The following is a 25,480-nucleotide window of genomic DNA, read 5'->3' on the forward strand; positions in this document are numbered from 1 at the left end:
CTACCTCGTACCCCTGCACATCGACTCAGTACTTGTACCTCGTGTATATAGCCAAGTTATCTTTACTCATTGTGTATTTATTCCTTGTGTTATTATTTTTTACTATTTCTGTTTTGGTTTTCTGCATTGTTGGGAAGGGCCTGTAAGTAAGCATTTCACTGTTAGTCTACACCTGTTGTGACAAATTAAATTGTATTTGATCTATTTATTTTGAAAGAGAAAATAGACTATTCGGTCTAATAGGTTGTTAACTTAGTAAAGAGATAAAACATTACACAATACAGGATCTGGAAAGGAGCCTAGCCTACTTGGCAACTGGCCTTGTATCCTTGTTCAAATGAAGGTTATAATATCAGACAGGTGGGGAGTGGAATGAGATGGTTTGGCGATTATGTGTGAAAGACATACATACATGCAGCCTTTTGGAAGAGGGATGTGACAGGCCACAGCCTACTAAAATAATAATGTTGTCCCTGCCAATGTCAGTCATTCTCTTTGGGTAGGTTAACACTAAATAAAAAGTCAATTTCACTTTCAGCAATTGCATCTAATTTTAGACAAAATGTGTGATTTCACTACGCCTTTGGCTTTCTCGCTGATCGTCTGTTACTTTCGACAACAATAGCTATAGCCAAAGAGGTGCTATAGACCAGCGCTCTACGCCCGAGTTTCTCTTTCAATGCGTTTCACCTGGGAAGAGATGAGAGGCACATTCCCTCCGCCGCCACATCATCCTCCACTCAGCAGCAGATCGACACTTCTCCGTGAAAATGAACTGAATAGACAGAATAGGTAAGTATGGAAAGAGAGGCTATACAGGCACGCCTGGTGCTCACATGGATGACGTATGTCGCGCAGCGGAGAGTCGAGGGTGGATTCTGTTCAGTCAGTCGAGCTAGTTAATGCTGGCAACAGCAGCAGCATTGTGCTAGTTATAACTTGTAAAGGAAAGTGATGTTTATATCGATGGGGAAATAACTTGGGAGTATTGGTCACCATCTCTAATTTGTTCCATCCCACTTGATAGCAGCCTACACGATAAATGACTTGTAATAGGCTATTGATAGTAACCATCTGGGTGTCACCGGGATAGTCTATACTGCTCAATGCTAGGGAGAGTTGATGCTGCAAGCCAACACAGCAACACGCGTCACCGTGTCCTTAGCTCCCGCTTGCTGCAGTAAATAGAGGGAAGTACTGTAGCTATACTGAACAAAAATATCAACGCAACATGTAAAGTGTTGGTCCCATGTTTCATTGGTCGCAAAAAAGATCCCATAAATATTCCATACGCACAAAAAGCTTATTTCTCTCAAATGTGCACACGTGTTTACACCCCTGTTAGTGAGCCTGACAGGCGTGGCATATCAAGAAGCTGATTAAACGGCATGATCATTACACAGGTGCATCTTGTGCACAATAAAAGGCCACTCTTAAAATACACATCTGTGGCATTGTGTCACACAACACAATGCCACAGATGTCTCAAATTTTGAGGGAGCATGCAATTGTCATGCTGACTGCAGGAATGTCCACCAGAGCTGTTGCCAGAGAATTTAATGTTAATTTCTCTACCTTAAACCACCTTCAACGTCGTTTTTTAAAAATTTGGCAGTATGCCCAACTGGCCTCGCGGGATCATCTGAGACCAGCCACCCGGACAGATGATGAAACTGAGAAGTATTTCTGTCTGTTTTAAAGCCCTGTAGGGGAAAATCGAATTGTGATTGTCTGCACCCCTGCCCAGCCATGTGAAATCCATAGATGGGTGTTTAATGTGTTGCTGCCATGCTATGTTGTCATTTTAGGTCTCTCTTTATGTAGTGTTGTTGTCTCTCGTCATGACGTGTGTTTTGTCCTATATTTGTATTGATTTATTTTTAATCCCAGCCCCGCAGGAGGCCTTTTGCCTTTTGGTAGGCCGTCATTGTAAATAATAATGTGTTCTTAATTAACTGACTTGTCTAGTTAAATAAAGGTTAAATAAAATAATGAATTAATTTCAATTAACTGACTTCCTTATATGAACTGTAATTCAGTAAAATCGTTAATTGTTGCATGGTGCGTCTATATTTTTGTTCAGTGTAGATAGTGTAGCCAATATCAATCAGGCCACGGTGACAGCTAAAACATTTATTGTCGCGATCTTCACCGAAAATGTAGCCTACAAGTACCGCATTATTAACGTCTAACGTAGCTAGCTGGGAAGGGCTCATCAGGAAGACGGATTGAAATGACTGAACCGAATCTGTTCGTCTCCACTCGACTCTCGCTGCACGACAACGTCATCAATTTGGGCACCAGGCGTGTCCATTTAGCTTTCCAACAGACAGAGACAACCACTGTCATCGTAAGCTTAGCTGTTGCTAAGGGCAGCGCGTGTGAAAAGAAACTAGAAGACATTCGTAACGTCTAGGCTATTCATTGTTTATGACAAGCATATCAACTGTAGCCTATCAACTTGTCGATTCAAGAACTCTTGGAAAATGCTACAATCTCTAACTAGCAATTCGTGTGTGCGATTGATCGAAAGTCACAAATCGACATGGTATTTTTTGTTTTTAGTCCTGGGCTACATTCTGTATCTTATATTCGGAGCGGTTGTCTTTTCCTCGGTGGAACTGCCTTATGAAGACCTTCTACGCCAGGAGCTCCGAACCATCAAAAAACAATTCCTCCAAGAAAACGAATGTCTGTCGGAAGAACGGCTCGAGGAGTTTCTGGAGAAAGCGCTCGAGGCCAGTAACTATGGAGTGTCCATTCTCAACAACGCATCGGCCAATTGGAATTGGGACTTCACCTCGTCGCTGTTTTTCGCCAGTACTGTATTGTCTACCACAGGTGAGTCAGTCAGCGGCCCATTTTAAGTGTAGACTGCTGCTTTTTCAGCCATCTATCGATGAGACGTTGAATGACATACGGGACTTGGAGGTGATGCAGCCTCCGCGTCAAAACGCGTTCTGCGTCGGCGCATCGCCACCAGAAATGAAAAGGTGCAATTCAGAAATGGGTTTCTTTTAATAGCTCTATTTTCAGAAAAATAAGGGAGTTGTTTGCTTACGTAGTCATGTCTAGTGGTAATATAGTTGATTATTGTCATAGGCGTCTTGTAAGGTAGGCACACGACCTTCCTGAAAGCAGGTTGCGTTTTTTGTTGTTGCCTGTGACACTGAAATGTACCCTTTCCGGACACTGTACACCCAAGAAACACCTGCCTACGTTACCCGAGCTCAGCATTCTGCCATGATAATATACAGTATGCCCTCAATGTCTGTCTGTCTGCCTGCTTGTCTGTGTTTATGCATCGAGCAAGGGCACGTTCTTTCTCACACAATCAACACATTTATCCTTTAAAAAAGCCCACAAGCCTGGGTCTGTAGTTTTTCACACTCCCACCAATGATTACCGACTTTAAAAGAAAACAACACTTTATGTCCTCAACTCCGTTTCAGCCTAACTTTTCAAGTTACAACATATATAATTGTATGTAGGCCTAACATAAATGATGTTTAGGGATGGGATACCAACATTACATGCTTCAGATCAGACAGCAAAGGCGTTTCTTTTGAATAGGTGTTATGTATAACAGCCTCCTTATCATATAGCCTATTGCGTAAAAAGGCCTACATTAGTTTCATGTCTCTGTAGAACTTTGGTTCTAACCCAAGTGATATAAAGACGCTCAGAAGTTAAGCTATCCTTGACTGTGCTTCCAACATATAGGCCATTTTGAAATTGGTGTCTGAGTTGATGTTGCACCTTAAGTCCCAGGTGATACATAGGCTTGGTGTGTGGTCCCATGTCAATAGAACAGTGTCACAGGGATAGGCCTAAAGCTGGGAAATATGGGTGTGCCGATTGCAGACAATCCGGTTTGACAAGATTAGTTACCCATTGTCATTTAATATTTCCATGACATGACTCAAGTCACCAACCACTGTTCCTTCTCAGTCACATTTTCCTCACACAGGAATGTAATTTCTTCATTGCAACAATGAAACACAAGAAAATATACAATAGTTACAATACAGCCAGAGATTCATGAAAAAGTAAAGTACAAGGGAAGCTATGGTGTTGAGGTATTCATTTCACAGGTGGTATAGAAGAACTCTCTCAGTTCTGGTCCTTACAATCCACCACATTGCTTCTCGACAAGAAGCTATGGTGGTAGTAGTAGTAGCCTATTACTGTAGTAAAGAGGTGGTTTAGACTTGCAATAACTGTCTTTTCTCAGAGGGGAACTAACTTGTTGGTGTCAAGTCAATCACACATGGTAATACTTTACATTCAATCTCACAATTTTCCGTCAGCTCTTCTTGTCATAACCCTTCATCACATTACTTGATAGAGATACTTTTACTGCAGGATAACATTCCTGGCAACTTTTTTTTTAATATGTTTTGACATAAAGATATCAAGGACAATGTATCATGGTAGGCCATCTCTGTCATCAAGTAGCTTAGTTGAGTTCCCAATCTGCATGATTGTGTTGGAGGGCCATTGCATTTAAACCACTCGTGCTAGGAACACTTAACCAAAACATGCTACATTTTCTTTTCTTTTAATGTCACCTTCTCGTGTCCGTGCCATGAGCTACAGAACAGAGTGCTCAACCCCCTCTGCCGTCATGGCTATGCTGGTTTGCCTGTCTACATGAGATAATATTGTGTTCTGTTGCTCCTTCCTATTGTTGAGAACAGCTCTAAAACCAGCAATAGACGATTGTCATGACTACTGCCTTGTAGATGTGGAAAAAGATGAGTGTTGGAAGCATATAAGGCTTTACCAAAGAAACAAACTTAAGCTACTGACAATAGATATCTTGTTTTGTGGTTCAGAAACCGATTAAACAAAAGGAAAGGGTGCAGCTCTTCCTTTTGTCTAATCAGTTTGCTGATAATCTGAAGTTTTCTCTAAAGGGCAGCACTTTCACTAATTGGGTGTGCAAATTTTTGGCTTTGTTAAGAACCACAAATCCTTTTAAATGTGAGTTTTCTATAGGCTACATTTACATTGATCATTATATCAACTAACCTGTCCATGTCCCTTTGTTTCAACCAGGATATGGTCACACCGCTCCACTCTCCGATGGAGGCAAAGCCTTCTGTATCGTCTACTCTGTGATCGGCATCCCCTTCACCCTCCTCTTCCTCACCGCCGTGGTCCAACGCATCATGGTCTTCAGCACGCGCCGTCCAGTCATGTACGTGTCGACCCGCTGGGGCCTGTCTAAGCCTCTCGTAGCCGTGGTCCACGCCACACTCCTCGCCATCCTGGCTGCTTCCTGTTTCTTCCTCATCCCGGCGGCCATCTTCTCCTCCCTAGAGGAGAACTGGAACTTCCTGGAGAGCATCTACTTCTGTTTTATATCACTAAGTACCATCGGACTGGGAGATTACGTACCAGGGGAGTCCTTCAACCAGAGGTTCAGACAGCTCTATAAAGTCGGAATCACTGGTGAGTTTTTATTTTATTTATTTTTTAAGAACATCAGAGGGGTGTACTACTAAGCATGATCAAGGAGTTAGCTAACTTTGATAAAGAACCAGAAATAACTCGATATTGTATGTTTAGCTGTTTGAAGCTGATGTGAAAGAAGCAAAAACAAACCTTAATGGGAAGTATAGAAATAGCTCGCATAGAACAGATCTACCGCTTCTTAAACATGCTTTCAATGAGATAGATATGTCAATGTGATTTTGGTCGGGTCGCCCAAAAGGTTACATATTTCAGCTTTAAGAAAGCTAAGATTAGAAATGTGGTTTGAGTAAATTAGACCAAGTCCATTTCAAGATTATATTTAAAAAATATATAAACATATTTTACAATATTTAGGCAAGTTAGCTGGCTAACTTTTTGATCCTGCTTGGTAGTATACCCCTCTGTTTACAAACAATGGAGTAAAACAATGTCTTAGTGTTGGAGCAATACATTATTTGTTTACTCTCATGTTGATCTCATGGACTGTCAGACAGTCCTTACATCCATAGCTTAATCTACGAATTTGAGAGAGGTTCCATTTCTCCAGCTGTGTCCCTCAGCTCTATAGTGAAAAAAGTGGTGGGGCTGCTGTTGAACGAATCTCAGATTGTGGCTTTAAAGTTTGATGAATGATACCATATTTGGTTGCCTCTGATTTAAAGAAAACAAACATATCCAGACAAATATAGAGAGAGCAACAACATCTTGAGGCTCTGAATTCTCTTGGACAGTTTTTCATTCTGTTTAGAAGCTTCAGGCTTGAAAGACATCTTGTGGCTAAGAATAGAGAAAAAGGCTGATTTTAACTTAAAGGGTGTCCTGTATATTTGATGTGAATTGCCTTCAGTACTTCTGGCATGTTCTGTAAGTTTTGACTCTGAGAATCTTCACACATCTTTTCTTAAAATGATCTTTCTCGATCAGTATAGTTGGTCACATTGGAAAGGCTTGGCAAAGCCTATTGTGTTGATGTCTAACTTTAGTGTATCTACATTTGAGTTCAATAATGATTGTCAGTGAGGGGAAAACCAAAACCTTTCCACTTCATGCTGCTGATTGTGATCAGCTGCTCTCACTCCCCCCTAGTGCTAAGATTAGGTCACAGCAATAGAAAAACGAATACTGTGAGGTTATGTTTTCCATGCTAGGAGCTAAGAGTCATCACTGGCTCATTGAGAGTTAGAGAAGAGGAGGAAAGGAGAACTGCAGATGGTCTATTCAGTAGTGGTTGTGTGGGGGATTGTGGGAGCAGGGGGCATTGCATTCCAGAATGTGTTTGTAACAGACTGTTTTGCAGGAACTACTACTCCCTCCTGTCACTAGACAGACAAGACAGACACCACTCACTGACGTAACTGTTTATCTCTCTCTATATCATGCTGCATGACATACTGTTAATAATACAATGCCCCTGGGCCCCACCCACTCACTTATCTCTCCTACTCCCCTTAACATTTGATTTATTTATTAGGATCCCTATTAGCCGGCGCCAATGGCGACACCTAGTCTTGCTGGGGTATGACGCAAAATGAAAAAGACATTACAGACAGACTACAATTTACATGATTGTATTTAAGTGTGTGTGTGTGCGCGCATCCATTAGTTACACATACTATACGTCAGTACATACACACAACTAGGTCACAAAGGGGAGAGATGTCGCTTTATTTGTTGTTTGAAACCAGGTTTGCTGTTCACTTGCGCTATATAAGATGGGAGTTCCATGCACTCATGGCTCTGTATAATACTGTATGTTTCCTTGAATTTGTTCTGGACCTGGGAACTGTGAAAAGACCCCTCGTGGCATGTCTGGTGGGGTAAGTGTGTGTGTCAGTGCTGTGTGTAAACTGACTGCAAACAATTTAGAATTTCCAAAACATGAATGTTTCTTTCCTCAACTCTTAGCCAAGAGAGACTGGCATACATAGTATTAATATTAGCCATCTAATTACTAGAGGTCGACCGACTAATCGGAATTGCCGATTAATTACGGCCGATTTCAAGTTTTCCTAACAATCGGTAATTGGTATTTTTGGCCACCGATTTGCCAATTTTTTTATTTTATTTTTATTTTATTTTTTATTTAACATAATCTAATGTTTTGCTTTTGCTGTAAAGCCTTTTTTGAAATCGGACAACGTGGTTCGATTCAGGAGAGGTGTATCTATAAAATGGTGTAAAATAGTCATATGTTTGAGAAATTGAAGTTATAGCATTTGAGGTATTTGTATTTCGCGCGACGCGATTCCACTGGCTGTTGAATAGGGTGGGACGCAAGCGTCCCAGGTTCCCAGACAGGTTAACAAAAGCGCATTTGCGAAAAAAGCACAATCGTTGCACGACTGTACCTAACCATAAACATCAATGCCTTTCTTAAAATCAATACACAGAAGTATATATTTTTAAACCTGCATATTTAGCTAAAAGAAATCCAGGTTAGAAGGCAATATTAACCAGGTGAAATTGTGTCAGTTCTCTTGCGTTCATTGCACGCAGAATCAGGGTATATGCAACAGTTTGGGCTGCCTGGCTCGTTGCGAACTAATTTGCCAGAATTTTACGTAACTATGAAATAACATTGTAGGTTGTGCGATGTAACAGGAATATTTGTGATAAATGTGATAGTTTCTGGATTCGACCATATTAATGACCTAAGGCTCGTATTTCTGTGTGTTATAATTAAGTCTATGATTTGATAGAGCAGTCTGACTGAGCGGTGGTAGGCAGCAGCAGGCTCGTAAACATTCATTCAAACAGCACTTTACTGCGTTTTTCCAGCAGCTCTTCGCAATGCTTTGCGCTGTTTATGACTTCAAGCCTGTCAACTCCCAAGATGAGGCTGGTGTAACCGATGTGAAATGGCTAGCTAGTTAGCTGGGTGCGCGCTAATAGCGTTTCAAACGTCACTTGCTCTGAGACTTGGAGTAGTTGTTTCCCTTCCTCTACATGGGTAACGCTGCTTCGAGGGTGGCTGTTGCCGATGTGTTCCTGGTTCGATCCCAGGTAGGAGCGAGGAGAGGGACGGAAGCTATACTGTTACACTGGCAATACTAAAGTGCCTATAAGAACATCCAATAGTCAAAGGTATATGAAATACAAATGGTATAGTGAGAAATAGTCCTATAATTACTACAACCTAAAACTTCTTACCTGGGAATATTGAAGACTCATGTTAAAAGTAACCAGCAGCTTTCATATGTTCTCATGTTCTGAGCAAGGAATTTAAACGTTAGCTTTCTTACATGGCACATAATGCACTTAAACTTTCTTCTCCACTTTTGTTTTTGCATTATTTAAACCAAATTGAACATGTTTCATTATTTATTTGAGGCTAAATAGATTTTATTGATATATTAAGTTAAAATAAGTGTTCATTCAGTATTGTTGTAATTGTCATTATTACAAATAAATAATAAAAAAATCGCCCGATTAATCGGTATCGGCTTTTTTGGTCCTCCAATAATCAGTATCGGCGTTGAAAAAGCATAATCGGTCGACCTCTACTAATTACTATGACGAGCAAGACGTGCCTCTCTGTTCTGGGCCAGCTGCAGCTTAACTAGGTTTTTCTTTGCAGCACTTGAGCATATGACTGGACAATAATCTATATAAGATAAAACTAGAGCCTGCAGGACTCGCTTTGTGGAGTGTGGTGTCAAAAAAGCAGAGCATCTCTTTATTACGGACAGACCTCTCCCCATCTTTACAACTGAATCTATATTTTTTGACCATGACAGTTTAAAATCTGAGGTAATGCCAAGTAATTTAGTCTCCTCAACTTGTTCAACAGCCACAAAATTCATTACCAGATTTAGCTGAGGTCTAGAACTTAGTGAATGACTTGTACCAAATACAATGCTCTTAGTTTGATATGTTGAGGACTAGTTTATTACTGGCTCCCCATTCTAAAACAGGCTGCAGCTCTTAAGGGTTTCAGTGACTTCATTAGCTGTGGTTGCTAATGCATATATGGTTGAATCATCAGCATACATGGACACATGCTTTGTTTAATGCCCGTGGCAGGTCATTGGTAAAAATAGGAAAGAGTAGAGGGCCTAGAGAGCTGCCCTGCAATAGACCACACTTTACATGTTTGACATTAGAGAAGCTTCCATTTAACGAAAACCCTTTAGAGTTCTATTAGATTGCCATATCGTTGATTCAGTGCTGAGGTTGAAAAGCCATAGCGCATACAATACCAGTCAAAAGTTTGGACACATCTACAAGGGTAGATGTGTCCAGGGTTCTTCTTTACTTTTACTATTTTCTACATTGTAGAATAATAGTGAAGAAATCAAAACTATTAAATAACACATGGAATCATGTAAACTCAGCAACAAAAAAAGTGCCCTTTTTCAGGACCATGTCTTTCAAAGATAACTCGTAAAAATCCAAATAACTTCACAGATCTTCATTGTAAAGGGTTTAACCTGTTTGGGAAAGTGTGCCACTAGCGAGACACCTCGACAACATCCGGTGACATTGCAGAGCGTGACAGTCAAATTACAGTATTATAAATATTAAACTTACATAAAATCACAAGTGTAATACATCAAAATAAAGCTTAACTTCTTGTTAATCCGGCCAATGTGTCAGATTTCAAAAAGGCTTTACGGCGAAAGCAAACCATGGGATTATCTGAGGACAGCGCCCAGCACACACAACCATACAAACATTTTCCAGCCAAGTGGAGGACTCACAAAAGTCAGAAATAGCGATAAAATTAATCACTTACCTTTGATCTTCATATGGTTGCACTCACAAGACTCCATGTTACACAATACATGTTCGATAAAGTCCCTCTTTATGTCCAAAAACCTCAGTTTTGTTGCGCGTTTTGTTCAGTAATCCATTGGCTCAAAGGCTGTCACAACAGGCAGACACAAAATCCAAATAGTACCAGTAAAGTTTGTAGAAACATGTCAAACGATGTTTATAATCAATCCTCAGGTTGCTTTTTGTCTAAATAATCAATAATATTTCAACCGGAATATAGCGTTTTCAATATAAAGGAAAAACAACGAAGGGCACGCTCTAGGTTGCGCGCACCAAACAGCTCTGGGACTTTCCACTGACCACTCATTCAAAGTGGTCATTCTTCCTAATTTTTCAGAAAAATAGCCTGAAACAATGTCTAAAGACTGTTCACATCTAGTGGATAGGGGAATGCCATAGGGAATGCAATCTGGGTCATATCCCTTTATGTGGTGGATAGGCTTTCAATGGAAAAACACCCATTTTAAAAATAATGGCACTTCCTGGATGGATTTTCCTCAGGTTTTTGCCTGCCATTTCAGTTCTGTTAAACTCAGACATTATTTTAACAGTTTTGGAAACTTTACAGTGTTTTCTAATAGAGGTCGACCGATTAATCGGAATGGCTGATTTAATTAGGGCCGATTTCAAGTTTTCATAGCAATCGGTAATCGGTTTTTTTGGCCACCGAATAGCGTTTCAAACGTCACAAATGGTTGTTCCACTGGATATCATAAGGTGAATGCACCAATTTGTAAGTCGCTCTGGATAAGAGCGTCTGCTAAATTACGTAAATGACGTAAACGTCACTCGCTCTGAGACTTGGAGTAGTTTTTTCCTTTTACCTGCTTGGAGCCTGTTCCTGCTTCGAGCCCAGGTAGGAGTGAGGAGAGGGACGGAAGCTATACTGTTACACTGGCAATACTAAAGTGCCTATAAGAACATCCAATAGTCAAAGGTATATGAAATACAAATGGTATAGACAGAAATAGTCCTATAATTCCTACAACCTAAAACTTCTTACCTGGGAATATTGAAGACTCATGTTAAAAGTAACCACCAGCTTTCATATGTTCCCATGTTCTGAGCAAGGAACTTAAACCTTAGCTTTCTTACATGGCACATAATGCACTTAAACTTTCTTCTCCAACACTTTGTTTTTGCATTATTTAAACCAAATTGAACATGTTTCATTATTTATTTGAGGCTAAATTGATTTTATTGATGTATTATATTAAGTTAAAATAAGTGTTCATTCAGTATTGTTGTAATTGTCATTATTACAAATAAATAATAAAAAAAATCGCCCGATTTAATCGGTAGCGGCTTTTTTTGGTCCTCCAATCGATCAGTATCGGCGTTGAAAAAGCATAATCGGTCGACCTCTACTATTTACTATGACGAGCAAGACGTGCCTCTCTGTTCTGGGCCAGCTGCAGCTTAACTAGGTTTTTCTTTGCAGCACTTGAGCATATGACTGGACAATAATCTATATAAGATAAAACTAGAGCCTGCAGGACTCGCTTTGTGGAGTGTGGTGTCAAAAAAGCAGAGCATCTCTTTATTACGGACAGACCTCTCCCCATCTTTACAACTGAATCTATATTTTTTGACCATGACAGTTTAAAATCTGAGGTAATGCCAAGTAATTTAGTCTCCTCAACTTGTTCAACAGCCACAACATTCATTACCAGATTTAGCTGAGGTCTAGAACTTAGTGAATGACTTGTACCAAATACAATGCTCTTAGTTTGATATGTTGAGGACTAGTTTATTACTGGCTCCCCATTCTAAAACAGGCTGCAGCTCTTAAGGGTTTCAGTGACTTCATTAGCTGTGGTTGCTAATGCATATATGGTTGAATCATCAGCATACATGGACACATGCTTTGTTTAATGCCCGTGGCAGGTCATTGGTAAAAATAGGAAAGAGTAGAGGGCCTAGAGAGCTGCCCTGCAATAGACCACACTTTACATGTTTGACATTAGAGAAGCTTCCATTTAACGAAAACCCTTTAGAGTTCTATTAGATTGCCATATCGTTGATTCAGTGCTGAGGTTGAAAAGCCATAGCGCATACAATACCAGTCAAAAGTTTGGACACATCTACAAGGGTAGATGTGTCCAGGGTTCTTCTTTACTTTTACTATTTTATACATTGTAGAATAATAGTGAAGAAATCAAAACTATTAAATAACACATGGAATCATGTAAACTCAGCAACAAAAAAAGTGCCCTTTTTCAGGACCATGTCTTTCAAAGATAACTCGTAAAAATCCAAATAACTTCACAGATCTTCATTGTAAAGGGTTTAACCTGTTTGGGAAAGTGTGCCACTAGCGAGACACCTCGACAACATCCGGTGACATTGCAGAGCGCGACAGTCAAATTACAGTATTATAAATATTAAACTTACATAAAATCACAAGTGTAATACATCAAAATAAAGCTTAACTTCTTGTTAATCCGGCCAATGTGTCAGATTTCAAAAAGGCTTTACGGCGAAAGCAAACCATGGGATTATCTGAGGACAGCGCCCAGCACACACAACCATACAAACATTTTCCAGCCAAGTGGAGGACTCACAAAAGTCAGAAATAGCGATAAAATTAATCACTTACCTTTGATCTTCATATGGTTGCACTCACAAGACTCCATGTTACACAATACATGTTCGATAAAGTCCCTCTTTATGTCCAAAAACCTCAGTTTTGTTGCGCGTTTTGTTCAGTAATCCATTGGCTCAAAGGCTGTCACAACAGGCAGACACAAAATCCAAATAGTACCAGTAAAGTTTGTAGAAACATGTCAAACGATGTTTATAATCAATCCTCAGGTTGCTTTTTGTCTAAATAATCAATAATATTTCAACCGGAATATAGCGTTTTCAATATAAAGGAAAAACAACGAAGGGCACGCTCTAGGTTGCGCGCACCAAACAGCTCTGGGACTTTCCACTGACCACTCATTCAAAGTGGTCATTCTTCCTAATTTTTCAGAAAAATAGCCTGAAACAATGTCTAAAGACTGTTCACATCTAGTGGATAGGGAATGCCATAGGGAATGCAATCTGGGTCATATCCCTTTATGTGGTGGATAGGCTTTCAATGGAAAAACACCCATTTTAAAAATAATGGCACTTCCTGGATGGATTTTCCTCAGGTTTTTGCCTGCCATTTCAGTTCTGTTAAACTCAGACATTATTTGAACAGTTTTGGAAACTTTACAGTGTTTTCTAATAGAGGTCGACCGATTAATCGGAATGGCTGATTTAATTAGGGCCGATTTCAAGTTTTCATAGCAATCGGTAATCGGTTTTTTTTTGGCCACCGAATAGCGTTTCAAACGTCACAAATGGTTGTTCCACTGGATATCATAAGGTGAATGCACCAATTTGTAAGTCGCTCTGGATAAGAGCGTCTGCTAAATTACGTAAATGACGTAAATGTCACTCGCTCTGAGACTTGGAGTAGTTCCTGCTTGGAGTGTTCCTGCTTCGAGCCCAGGTAGGAGTGAGGAGAGGGACGGAAGCTATACTGTTACACTGGCAATACTAAAGTGCCTATAAGAACATCCAATAGTCAAAGGTATATGAAATACAAATCGTATAGACAGAAATAGTCCTATAATTCCTACAACCTAAAACTTCTTACCTGGGAATATTGAAGACTCATGTTAAAAGGAACCACCAGCTTTCATATGTTCCCATGTTCTGAGCAAGGCACTTAAACCTTAGCTTTTTTACATGGCACATATTTCACTTTTTCTTTCTTCTCCAACACTTTGTTTTGCATTATTTAAACCAAATTGAACATGTTTCATTATTTATTTGAGGCTAAATTGATTTTATTGATGTATTATATTAAGTTAAAATAAGTGTTCATTCAGTATTGTTGTAATTGTCATTATTACAAATAAATAAACACAAAAAAATGGCCGATTTAATCAGTAGCGGCTTTTTTTTGGCCCTCCAATCGGTATCAGTATCGGCGTTGAAATATCATAATCGGCCAACCTCTATTTTCTATCCAAATCTACCAATTTATATGCATATCCTAGCTTCTGGGCCTGAGTAACAGGCAGTTTACATTGGGCACCTCATTCATCCAAACTACTCAATACTGCCCCCGGTCCCAGAAAGGTTAAACACTGTTTCCAATGCTTGTTCAATGAACCATAAACAATTAATGAACATGCACCTGTGGAATGGTCGTTAAGACACTAACAGCTTACAGACGGTAGGCAATTAAGGTCTCAGTTTTGACAACTTAGGACACGAAAGAGGCCTTTTTACTGACTCTGTAAAACACCAAAAGAAAGATGCTCAGGGTCCCTGCTCATCTGTGTGAACGTGCCTTAGGCATGCTGCAAGGAGGCATGAGGACTGCAGATGTGGCCAGGGCAATAACTTGCAATGTCCGTACTGTGAGATGCCTTAGACAGCGCTACAGGGAGACAGGACGGACAGCTGATCATCCTCTCAGTGGCAGACCACGTGCAACAACACCTGCACAGGATCGGTACAACTGAACATCACACCTGCGGGACAGGTACAGGATGGCAACAACAACTGCCTGAGTTACACCAGGAACGCACAATCATCAGTGCTCAGACTGTGTGCAGTAGGCTGAGAGAGGCTGGACTGAGGGCTTGTAGGCCTGTTGTAAGGCAGGTCCTCACCAGACATCACCGGCAACAACGTCGCCTATGGGCACAAACCCACCGTTGCTGGACCAGACAGGACTGGCAAAAAGTGCTCTTCACTGACGAGTCGCGGTTTTGTCTCACTAGGGGTGATGGTCGGATTCGTGTTTATCGTAGAAGGAATGCGCATTACACCGAGGCCTGTACTCTGGAGCGGGATCAATTTGGAGGTGGAGGGTCTGTCATGGTCTGGGGCGGTGTGTCACAGCATCATCGGACTGAGCTTGTTGTCTTTGCAAGAAATCTCAACTCTGTGCGTTACAGGGAATACACCCTCCTCCCTCATGTGGTACACTTCCTGCAGGCTCATCCTGACATGACCCTCCAGCATGGCAATGCCACCAGCCATACTGCTCGTTCTGTGCGTGATTTTCTGCAAGACCGGAATGTCAGTATTCTGCCATGGTCAGCGAAGAGCTCGGATCTCAATCCAATTGAGCACGTCTGGGACCTGTTGGATCGGAGGGTGAGGGCTAGGGCCTTTCCCCCCAGAAATGAACTTGCAGGTGCCTTGGTGGAAGAGTGGGGTAACATCTCGCAGTAAGAACTGACAAATCTGGTGCAGTCCATGAGGAGGAGATGCACTGCAGTACTTAATGCAGCTGGTGGCCACACCAGATACTGATTGTTGCTTTTGATTTTGATCCCCCCCCCCTTGTTCAGGGACACATTATTCAATTTCTGTTAGTCACATGTCTGTGGAACTTGTTCAGTTTGTCTCAGTTGTTGAATCTTATGTTTATACAAGTATTTACACATGTTAAGTTTGCTGAAAATAAACACAGTTGATAGTGAGAGGACATTTCATTTTTTGCTGAGTTTAGTAACCAAAAAAGTGTAAAACAAATCAAAATATAGTTGAGATCCTTCAAAGTAACCACCCTTTGCCATGATGACATCTTTGCACACTTGGCATTCTCTCATCCAGCTTCATGAGGTAGTCACCTGGAATGCATTTCAATTAACAGTTGTGCCTTGCTAAAAGTTAATTTGTGGAATTTTTTTAACTTAATGCATTTAATCCAATCAGTTGTGTTGTGACCAAGGTAGGGGTGATATACAGAGAGAGACGTATTTGGCAAGTCCATATTATGGCAAGAACAGCTCAAACAAGCAAAGAGAAACGACAGTCCATCGTTACTTTAAGACATGGTCAGTCAATCCAGAACATTTCAAGAATTTAAACACCTTTATAGGCAGCTAGCTAGGCATCGAACAGCTCCTCAGACCCGGCCTTGGTTGGCTGGATCACTGGACAGTTAGTAGCACGTCGCAGGATCCGAACTCAAAAGGTAGCTTAGCTAGTAACTCAACTTTTTCAATCAACTTTCCAAAACACCAAATCAAGCTCTCCCTTGTACCACCTTCAACAAGAAGTGACGTGCGCCAGAAAAGGAAGTGACGAGGCTTCCTCTTCTAAGGTCACCTCCAGGATTGGTAAATAAGAATGTATATTTCACCAGCCACATTGGCAGGTGGTCACACAGAGCATTTGGGGAATAGTTTATTTAAATGTTTTAATCCATAGCCCACATGTAGAAGTTACAAGAAAGGCTACAAAAGTGTGACTTTGTCCTCCTTGTTATTTGTCCAGTTACATCGTGTTGTTCACATGCTAGGTTGTTTTTCAATATAAGTTTGAGTTTGCTGCACCTGTCTGCTGCTAGGAAGAAATAATTGTTTCCATCACAGGCAAGCAGTTACCACAGACCATCCCTTTAAGAGCCAGCTGAACATTTCTCACCTAATAATTGTGCTTGATTAAGCATGGATCACTACCAAAATAAAAACATTTTTGCTTACTTTTTTATTGAACACAATGGTGTGTTGTAGAAAATAAGTATGCAATTCTTATATAAACATAAAAGAGCAGATGAATACAAAAAGACCCAGAGTACAAAATAAATAATACAAAATAGGATATACAGAACAAGGACAGGTAAACAGAAAGAGGGCAGATGTCACCCCCCCACACACACACTGCTCGGGTGACGGGACTAGCGCATGCTGCCCAAGGGTAGATTGAAAGATCACGTGAGTTAATTGAAATGTACAAATTCACAGCGCTGAATGGTTAAAATAATAAAGTTACCAGATTTGATCACATTTTGATAATTAATGACTCCGACTCAAAGGACAAAATGCTCTCCGGAGACCAGGCCCAAATCCCCATCCTTTGCGTGAAGAAAAGTCAGAGGGAGAAGGTCGGTGCTGTGTTAGTATGTGAGTAAATCGCCATTACCATCGGTTCTATTGGCCAACGTGCAATTACTGGAAAACACTCGCTATACGGTCGAGACTATCCTACCAATGGAACATTTAAAAACGGTTAAGCCACCGAGTCGTGGCTTAAAGACACAGATAATATAGAGCTGGCTGTGTTTTCCGTGCATCAGCAGGACAGAGCAGCTACGTCTGGTAAGACTAGAGGCGGGGGTGTGTCTTTGTCAATAACAGCTGGGTTGCAATAGTCTAATATTAAAGAAGTCTCGGTGTTGCTCGCTTGAGGTAGTGTGGTCTTCAGCTTATCACGAGGTACCCTATCTACCAAGAGTTCTCATCTATATTATTTGTAGCTGTCTATTTACCACCACAAACTGATGCTCGTACTAAGACTGCTGAACAAGCTGTAAAAGGCCATAAGCAAACAAGAAAATTCTCATCCAGAAGCAGCGCTCCTAGTGGCCGGGTACTTCAATGCAGGCAAACTTAAATCCGTTTTTACCTCATTTCTACCAGCATGTCACATGTGCAACCAGAGGAGAAAAAAAAAACTCTAGACCACCTTTACTCCACACACAGAGATGCTTACAAAGGTCGCCTTCCATTTGGCAAATCTGACCATAATGCTATCCTCCTGATTCCTGCTTACAAGTAAAAACTAGAGCAGGAAGTACCAATGACTTGCTCTATAGGGAAGTGGTCAGATGACACGGATGCTACGCAACAGGACTGTTTTGCTAGCACAGACTGGAATATGTTCCATGATTCATCCAATGGCATTGAGAAGTGCATTGACAAAGTCATTCCCACAGTGACAATGCGTACATATCCCAACCAGGCAACATCTGCACCGAGCTAAAGGCTAGAGCTGCCGCTGTCAAGAAGCGAGACACTAATCCGAACGCTTATAAGAAGTCCCACTATGCCCTCAGACGAACCATCAGAGGCAATACAGGATTAAGACTGAATCCTACTACACTGGCTCTGACGCTTGTCGGATGTGGCAGGGCTTGCAAACTATTATTACGGACTACAAAGGGAAACCCAGCCGCGAAGTGCCCAGTGACGCGAGCCTACCAGACGAGATGAATGCCTTTTTTTTTATGCTCGCTTCGAGGCAAGCAACACTGAAGCATGCATGAGAGCACCAGGTGTTCTCGACGACTTTGTGATCACACTCTGTAGCCGATGTGAGGAAGACCTTTTTTAAACAGGTCAACATTCACAAGGCCGCGGGGCCAGACGGATTACTAGGGCGTGTACTCAGAGCATGCGCAGAACTCTCCCTGACTGAGTCCGTAATACCTACATGTTTCAAGCAAACCACCATAGTCCCTGTGCCCAAGAATGTGAAGGTAACCTGCCTAAATGACTACCGCCCCGTAGCACTCATGACGGTAGCCATTAAGTGCTTTGAAAGGCTTGTCATGCCTCACATCAACACCATCATCCCATAAACCCTAGACCCACTCCAATTCGCATACCGCTCCAACAGACCCACAGATGACGCAATTTCAATCTCACGCCACACTGCCATTTCCTACCTGGACAAAAGGAACACCTATATGAGAATGCTTTTCATTGACTACAGCTCAGCATTCAACACCATAGTGCCCATGAAGATCATCACTAAGCAAAGGACCCTGGGACTAAACCCCTCCATCTGCAACTGGATCCTGGACTTCCTGACGGGTCGACCGCAGGTGGTAAGGGTAGGCAACACATCTGCCACCTGCCTCAACACCGGGGCCCTTCAGTAGTGCGTGCTTAGTCCCCTCCTGTTCACCAACAACTGTGTGGCCAAGCACGACTCCAACACCGTCATTAAGTTTGCTGACGTCACAACAGTGAAACGGTCTATAGGGACGAGGTCAGAGACCTGGCAGTGTGATGCCAGGACATCAACCTCTCCCTCAATGTGAGCAAGACAAAGGAGCTGATCGTGGACTACAGGAAAAGGAGGGCCGAACAGGCCCCCGTTAACATCGACGGGGCTGTAGTGGAGCGTGTTGAGTTTCAAGTTCCTTGGTGTCTATATCACCATCATGGTCCAAACACACCAAGACAAATCTTTTTCCACTTCAGGAGACTAAAAAATTTGGCATGGGTCCCCAGATCCTCAAATTTATATAGCTGCACCACCGAGCATCCTGACCGGTTGCATCACCGCCTGGTATGGCAACTGCTCGGCATCCGACCTTCAGGCGTTACAGAGGGTAGTGCGTACAGACCAATACAAAACTGGGGCCAAGCTTCCTGCCATCCAATACCTACTAGGCAGTGTCAGGGGAAGGCCCAAAAAATTGTCAAAGACTCCAGTCACCCAAATCATAGACTTTTTCTCTCTGCTACCGCATGGCAAGCGGTACCAGAGCGCCAAGTCTTGGTCCAAAAGGCTCCTAACAGCTTCTACCCCCAAGCTATAAGACTGCTGAATAATTAATCACATGGCCACCCAGACTATTTACTTTTTATTTTTTACTTTAGTTTATTTTCTTAATTATTTTCCTTGAATTGCATTGTTGGTTAAGGGCTTCTAAGTAAGCATTTGGGCGCATGTGAAAAAAATAACATTTTTACTGGTTGGTTAATCTGTTCAGGGTTTCTGACACTCCCAGGTTGATCAGAAGCTGGTCTGGGTCAATTAGTCTCCAGAACTTCAGAGGATCCCAAAAATTCCATACCAATAACCATGCAAGTTAGAGCATAGGGCAAAGCAGTGGAAGTAGTGTTAACTTGCATAGGGGAGGTATCAGGAAATATGCTATGCAGCTTAGTTTTGGAATAGTCTAATATCTTGATTTGTATGAGACGACAATGTCTGTAGTTAATTGAGCATGTGTAGATATGCGCCAAGCTCTCTTCCCAGTCTGCTACAGAAATGTCAGTGCCTAGCTCTTCCTCCCATTTTGCCTTAATGGCATCTGTAGAAGGTGTGCTAACAGATTGAAAAGCGTCATATAGATTAGATCTGTTTGCCTGAGGTGGCACAACTTTTTATGCATTTCCAAATGGAGGAACGTTTTCTAACAGTCTCTAATCTGTAGGTATTTGAAAAAGTTACTTCTGGGAAGATTATTTCCCTCAATAAATCAGAGGCAAAGGTCCCTTCTATGGTATTGATCCCTAGCTGTCCCCATCGCTCAAATGTGTTAAAGGTTAGAGGGGTCAAAGGAGGGATTCCTCGCAATAGGGAGCAGGAATGATATTGGTCAAAATGGACCTTTAATTTGCTTCCAGATACAGACTGTGTTATGTATAATAGGATTGTTACAATAACGTGACATCTCCACATTGACGGGACAAAATCACGGCGCAAATAGAGCCCAAAACTTTTATTCATGATATTTTAGTCATTGTTCTCTGATTTATTTCTTTGTGTGCTTCTACATTTCTACTCCTTTCAAAATGTTTCAGCGTAGATCCCCTGACCTATTAAAAATGAATAAGTTCAGCATATTGTGGCAGGGCAGGCACTTTGTTGATTGTTGATGTTCAGTTGTAGAACTGCTTTTATTATTGGTTCTCAATTATCTATTTTAACATTGCTTCGGGGACTTGTTTCCATTTAGTGAGATCGGGCACATATGTTGGACGATAAGGCTTGGCTTACAGTCGGCATTCCAATTAATACCAAAAGTGTTTGATGGGGTTGAGGTTAGGGCTCTCTGCAGGCCAGTCAAGTTCTTCCACACCGATATTGACAAACCATTTCTGTCTGGACCTCGCTTAATGCTCGGGGGCATTGTCATGCTGAAACAGGAAAGGGCCTTCTCCAAACTGTTGCCACAAAGTTGGAAGCACTGAATCGTCTAGAATGCCATTTGTATGCCGTTGCGTTAAGATTTCCCTTCACTGGAACAAAGGGGCCTAGCCCAAACCATGAAAACCAGCCATAAACCATTTACTCCTTCTCCCCCAAATGTAACATTTGGCACTGCATTGGGGCAGATTCAGCCGTCAGACTGCCAGATGGCGAAGCGTGATTAATCACTCCATAGAACGCATTTACACGGCTCCAGAGTCCAATGGCGGCGAGCTTTATACCACTCCAGCCGACGTTTGGCATTGCGCATGGTGATCTTAGGCTTCTGTGTGGCTGCTCGGCCATGGAAACCCATTTCACGAAGCTCCAGATGAACAGTTCTTGTGCTGACGTTGTTTCCAGGGGCAGTTTGGAACTCCATAGTGAGTGTTGCAAACGAGGACAGACAATTTGTACGCGCTACGCGCTTCTGCACTCAGTGGTCCCATTCTGTGAGCTTGTGTGGCCTACCACTACGCGGTCGAGCCGTTGTTGCTCCTAGACATTTCCGCATCACAATAACAGCAGTTACAGTTGACCGGGGCAGCTCTAGCAGGGCATAAATTTAACAAACTGACTTGTTAGAAAGGTGGTATCCTATGATGGTGTCACGTTGAAAGTCACTGAGCTCTTCAGTACGAGCAATTCTGCTGCCAATGTTTATCTAAGGAGATTGCATGGCTGTGTGCTCGTTTTTATACACCAGTGTCTAGCTGAAATGGATGAATCCACTAATTTGAAGGGGTGTCCACATACTTTTGGCCATGTAGTATACATTGGTTAAAAAACGCAGGTCACAAAAACTAAATGAAATTAAGCTAGATACCTCATTACTTACTAGTAATACATGTTGTTTTTGAAACATTTAGAAAGCATACTCATCTGTTTTTGTGTAATTATGGAGAAAATAATATTTTGGCTCTGAGAAAATCTGATCACCTCTCACCTAGTGTTGCTTCCTCTTCTAAGTTCAGCGGCTGCCATGTCAGCAGAGGTCTCGTCGCCGAAACGAAGACTGTTCAGCAGAGTTGTTCGAGGAAGGAAGGAGAGAAAGGCGCCACAACTCACTTGAGTGTTTTACCTACTTATTTTTCGATTTAATATAATTTAGCTCTTTTGTTGTGTGTGTGTGTGTGTTTTCTATCCTAGTTCGCTATTCTCCCTGTAGACTTTACAGATGCTCCCCACCCCTTGGTTGCAATTCTTCTAATTTAGTGTACCATGCGCACACAACCCATGTGGAATTGCTGGTCTCTGTCAGCATTGGAACTGCTGATCTGAAGTCAAGAACGCAGAGTTCATCTCAGCCTATGCTGCCCCTCCATCCCTTTTTGGCCCTGACAGAGACCTAGATCACCCCAGAGCACACGCATACTCCAGCTGCTCTCTCTTCATCTTGACTATGTTTTCCCTCATAGTCGAGAGCATCTGGTCATCGCAGTGGTGGCACAGTGAGATTAGTAGGCGAACAGCCTCATTTCTCCTAAGTGGAGATTTTCTCTTTTCTCCCTCACCTGTCCATCTCTTCATTTGAATGACATAGTCACATGTCCACTCAAGCGTAACATAGATGACAACAACAATCACCCACCAGGTGCCCTTAGATTTGGTTATTTTTTTATTCCTCAATGAGCTTGACACCTAATAAGCTCATTTTCTGACAATGGCTCACCACTCTTCGTACTTGGCGACTTCAACCTCCAGACGTCTGCTTTCGATTAATTTCTTTCCAACTCTCTCTTTCCCCTCCTTGCCGTGTTTGAACTCACCCTTTCCCAGTCCCCTCACAAGGCAGACAATATGCTCAACCGCATCTTTACTAGAGTCTGTTCGCCTACTAATCTCACTGCAGCCCTCCTCCAGGTCTCTGATCACTACTTTGTTCCCTTTTCTGTCTCCCTTCCTCCAACCCTAGCCACTCAGCCCCTACCCAGATGGTCAAAAGCCATTGCAATCTTTGCTCTCCTCTTCTATCCTCTCTCCGTTCTGCTAAATTCTTCTCCCTCCTGTCTCCTCCTTCTGCCTTTTCAACCCTACTCTTCCCTTTCCGCATCCTATGACTCATACTATCCCCCTGCTCCGTGGCTGAGTGATTCATTGCGAACTTACAGAACAGTTCTGTGGGCAGCTGAGCGAAAATGGTGGAAAACACCATTTCTGGAGGACCTATCATCTTTCCACTCCTCTCTACCTTCTCTTCCTCTGTTTTCTGCTGCTAAAGTCTCACTTTCTATCACTTTAAATTTCAAGCTTCTGCCTCTAACCCTAGTAAACACTTTTCCACCTTCTCCTCCCTCAATCCTCCAATCCTGGAGTCTTTGAAAAGAACGACATCCGCTTCTAATTCACTTAGCCTATTGAGACCACTGGTCCCACTTGCACAGACATCTTGACATCTTTCTCTCCTCTCTCCAGATGAAATCCTGAGACTAGTGAGGTCCGGCCGCCCGACAACATGCCCGCTCGACCCCATCCCCTCCTCCAGACTATATCTGGAGACCTTCTCACTTCCCTCATCAACTCATCCCTGACCTCTGGCTGCGTCCCCTCTGACTTCAAAATGACCCAAGTCGCTCCACTCCTCAAGAAACCAACACTTGACTCTGACGTCAAAAACTACAGACCGATATCCCTTCTTTCTTTCCTTTCCAAAACACTTGAGCGTGCTGTCTCTGACCAACTCTCTCTCAGAACCATATTTGTGACGATAACCAGTCTGAATTCAAGACTGCCTCTGTTCTCATCCTCTGAGATCTATCTGCTGCCTTCGACACCGTGAACCATAATTTCTTCCTCTCCACCCTCTCAGGGCTGGTCATCTCAGGCACCGCACACTCTGATTACAGGCTGCTCCTACCAGGTGAATTTGAGAGGATCTCTGTCTGCACCACGTACTCTCATGACTGGTGTCCCCCAGGGCTCGGTTCTAGGCCCTCTTGGCTCTGTCATATCCTCACATGGTTTCTCATATCATTGCTATGCGGATGACACTTAACTACTTTTCTCCTTCCCCCTTCTGACACCCACATGGCAACACGCATGCCTGGCAGATATCTCCGCTTGAATGTTGGCCCACCTCCTCAACCTCGACAAGACTGAGCTGCTCTTCCTCCTGGGAAGGCATGCCCGCTCAAAGACCTATCCATCATGGTTGACAACTCCATGGTGGCCCCATCGCAGAGTGATAAGAACCTGGCCATGACCTTGGACAACACCCTGTCGTTCTCTGCAGATATCAAAGCAGATCATGCTCTACAACATCTGTAGAGTATGACCCTACCTCACATAGGAAGCGGGCGCAGGTCCTAATCCAGGCACTTGTCAACTCCCATCTGGACTACTGCGACTCGCTGTTCGCTGGGCTCCCCGCTTGTGCCAACAAACCCCTGCAACTTATCCAGAACGCTGCAGCCTGCCTGGTTTTCAACATTCCCAAGGAAGCTCACATCCACTACAAGACCATGGTACTTGCTTACCAAGCAGCAAGAGGAACTGCCCCTCCCTACTAGAGATCGATCGATTTTTATGATTTTTCAACGCCGATACTGATTTATTGGAGGACCAAAAAGAGCCGATACCGATTAATCGGCCTATTTTTATTTATTTACTTTATTTATTTATTTGTAATAATGACAATTACAACAATACTGAATGAACACTTATTTTAACTTAATTTATCAATAAAATCAATTTAGCCTCAAATAAATAATGAAACATGTTCAATTTGGTTTAAATAATGCAAAAACAAAGTGTTCGAGAAGTAAGTAAAAGTGCAATATGTGCCATGTAAAAAATCTAACGTTTAAGTTCCTTGCTCAGAACATATGAAAGCTGGTGGTTCCTTTTAACATGAGTCTTCAATATTCCCAGGTAAGAAGTTTTAGGTTGTAGGAATTATAGGACTATTTCTCTATACGATTTGTATTTCATATACCTTTGACTATTGGATGTTCTTATAGGCACTTTAGTATTGCCAGTGTAAAAGTATAACTTCCATCCCTCTCCTCGCCCCTACCTGGGCTCGAACCAGGAACACATCGACAACAGCCACCCTCGAAGCATCGTTACCCATCGCTCCACAAAAGCCGCGGCCCTTGCGGAGCAAGGGGAACAACTACTCCAAGTCTCAGAGCAAGTGACGTCACCGATTGACACGCTATTAGCGCGCACCCCGCTCACTAGCTAGCCATTTCACATCGGTTACACCAGCCTAATCTCGGGAGTTGATAGGCTTGACGTCATAAACGGCTCAATGCTTGAAGCGTTGCGAAGAGCTGCTGGAAAACGCACGAAAGTGCTGTTTGAATGAATGATTACGAGCCTGCTGCTGCCTACCACCGCTCAGTCAGACTGCTCTATCAAATCAGAGACTTAATTATAACATAATAACACACAGAAATACGAGCCTTTGGTCATTAATATGGTCGAATCCGGAAACTATCATTTCGAAAACAAAACGTTTATTCTTTCAGTGAAATACGGAACCGTTCCGTATTTTATCTAACGGGTGGCA

General features: G+C 42.3%; 1 protein-coding gene across 2 annotated transcripts in view; it reads left to right on the plus strand.

Annotated features, from left to right (window-relative positions):
* The first annotated feature begins 2,204 nt into the window (after positions 1–2,204).
* Positions 2,205–25,480, plus strand: part of kcnk1b (potassium channel, subfamily K, member 1b) — a 28,472-nt gene continuing 5,196 nt past the window's right edge. The window contains exons 1-2 of one of the 2 annotated variants that reach the window (XM_014180070.2): positions 2,205–2,841; positions 5,062–5,457. In XM_014180070.2, the coding sequence (XP_014035545.1) occupies positions 2,487–2,841; positions 5,062–5,457 (751 nt within the window). In that variant the 5' untranslated portion in view covers positions 2,205–2,486. The remainder of the gene's footprint in view (positions 2,842–5,061; positions 5,458–25,480) is intronic. The other variant, XM_014180069.2, reaches the window with a different exon arrangement.

The sequence above is a fragment of the Salmo salar genome, chromosome ssa28, assembly GCF_905237065.1.
Source record: "Salmo salar chromosome ssa28, Ssal_v3.1, whole genome shotgun sequence".
Classification (NCBI taxonomy): Eukaryota; Metazoa; Chordata; class Actinopteri; order Salmoniformes; family Salmonidae; genus Salmo; species Salmo salar.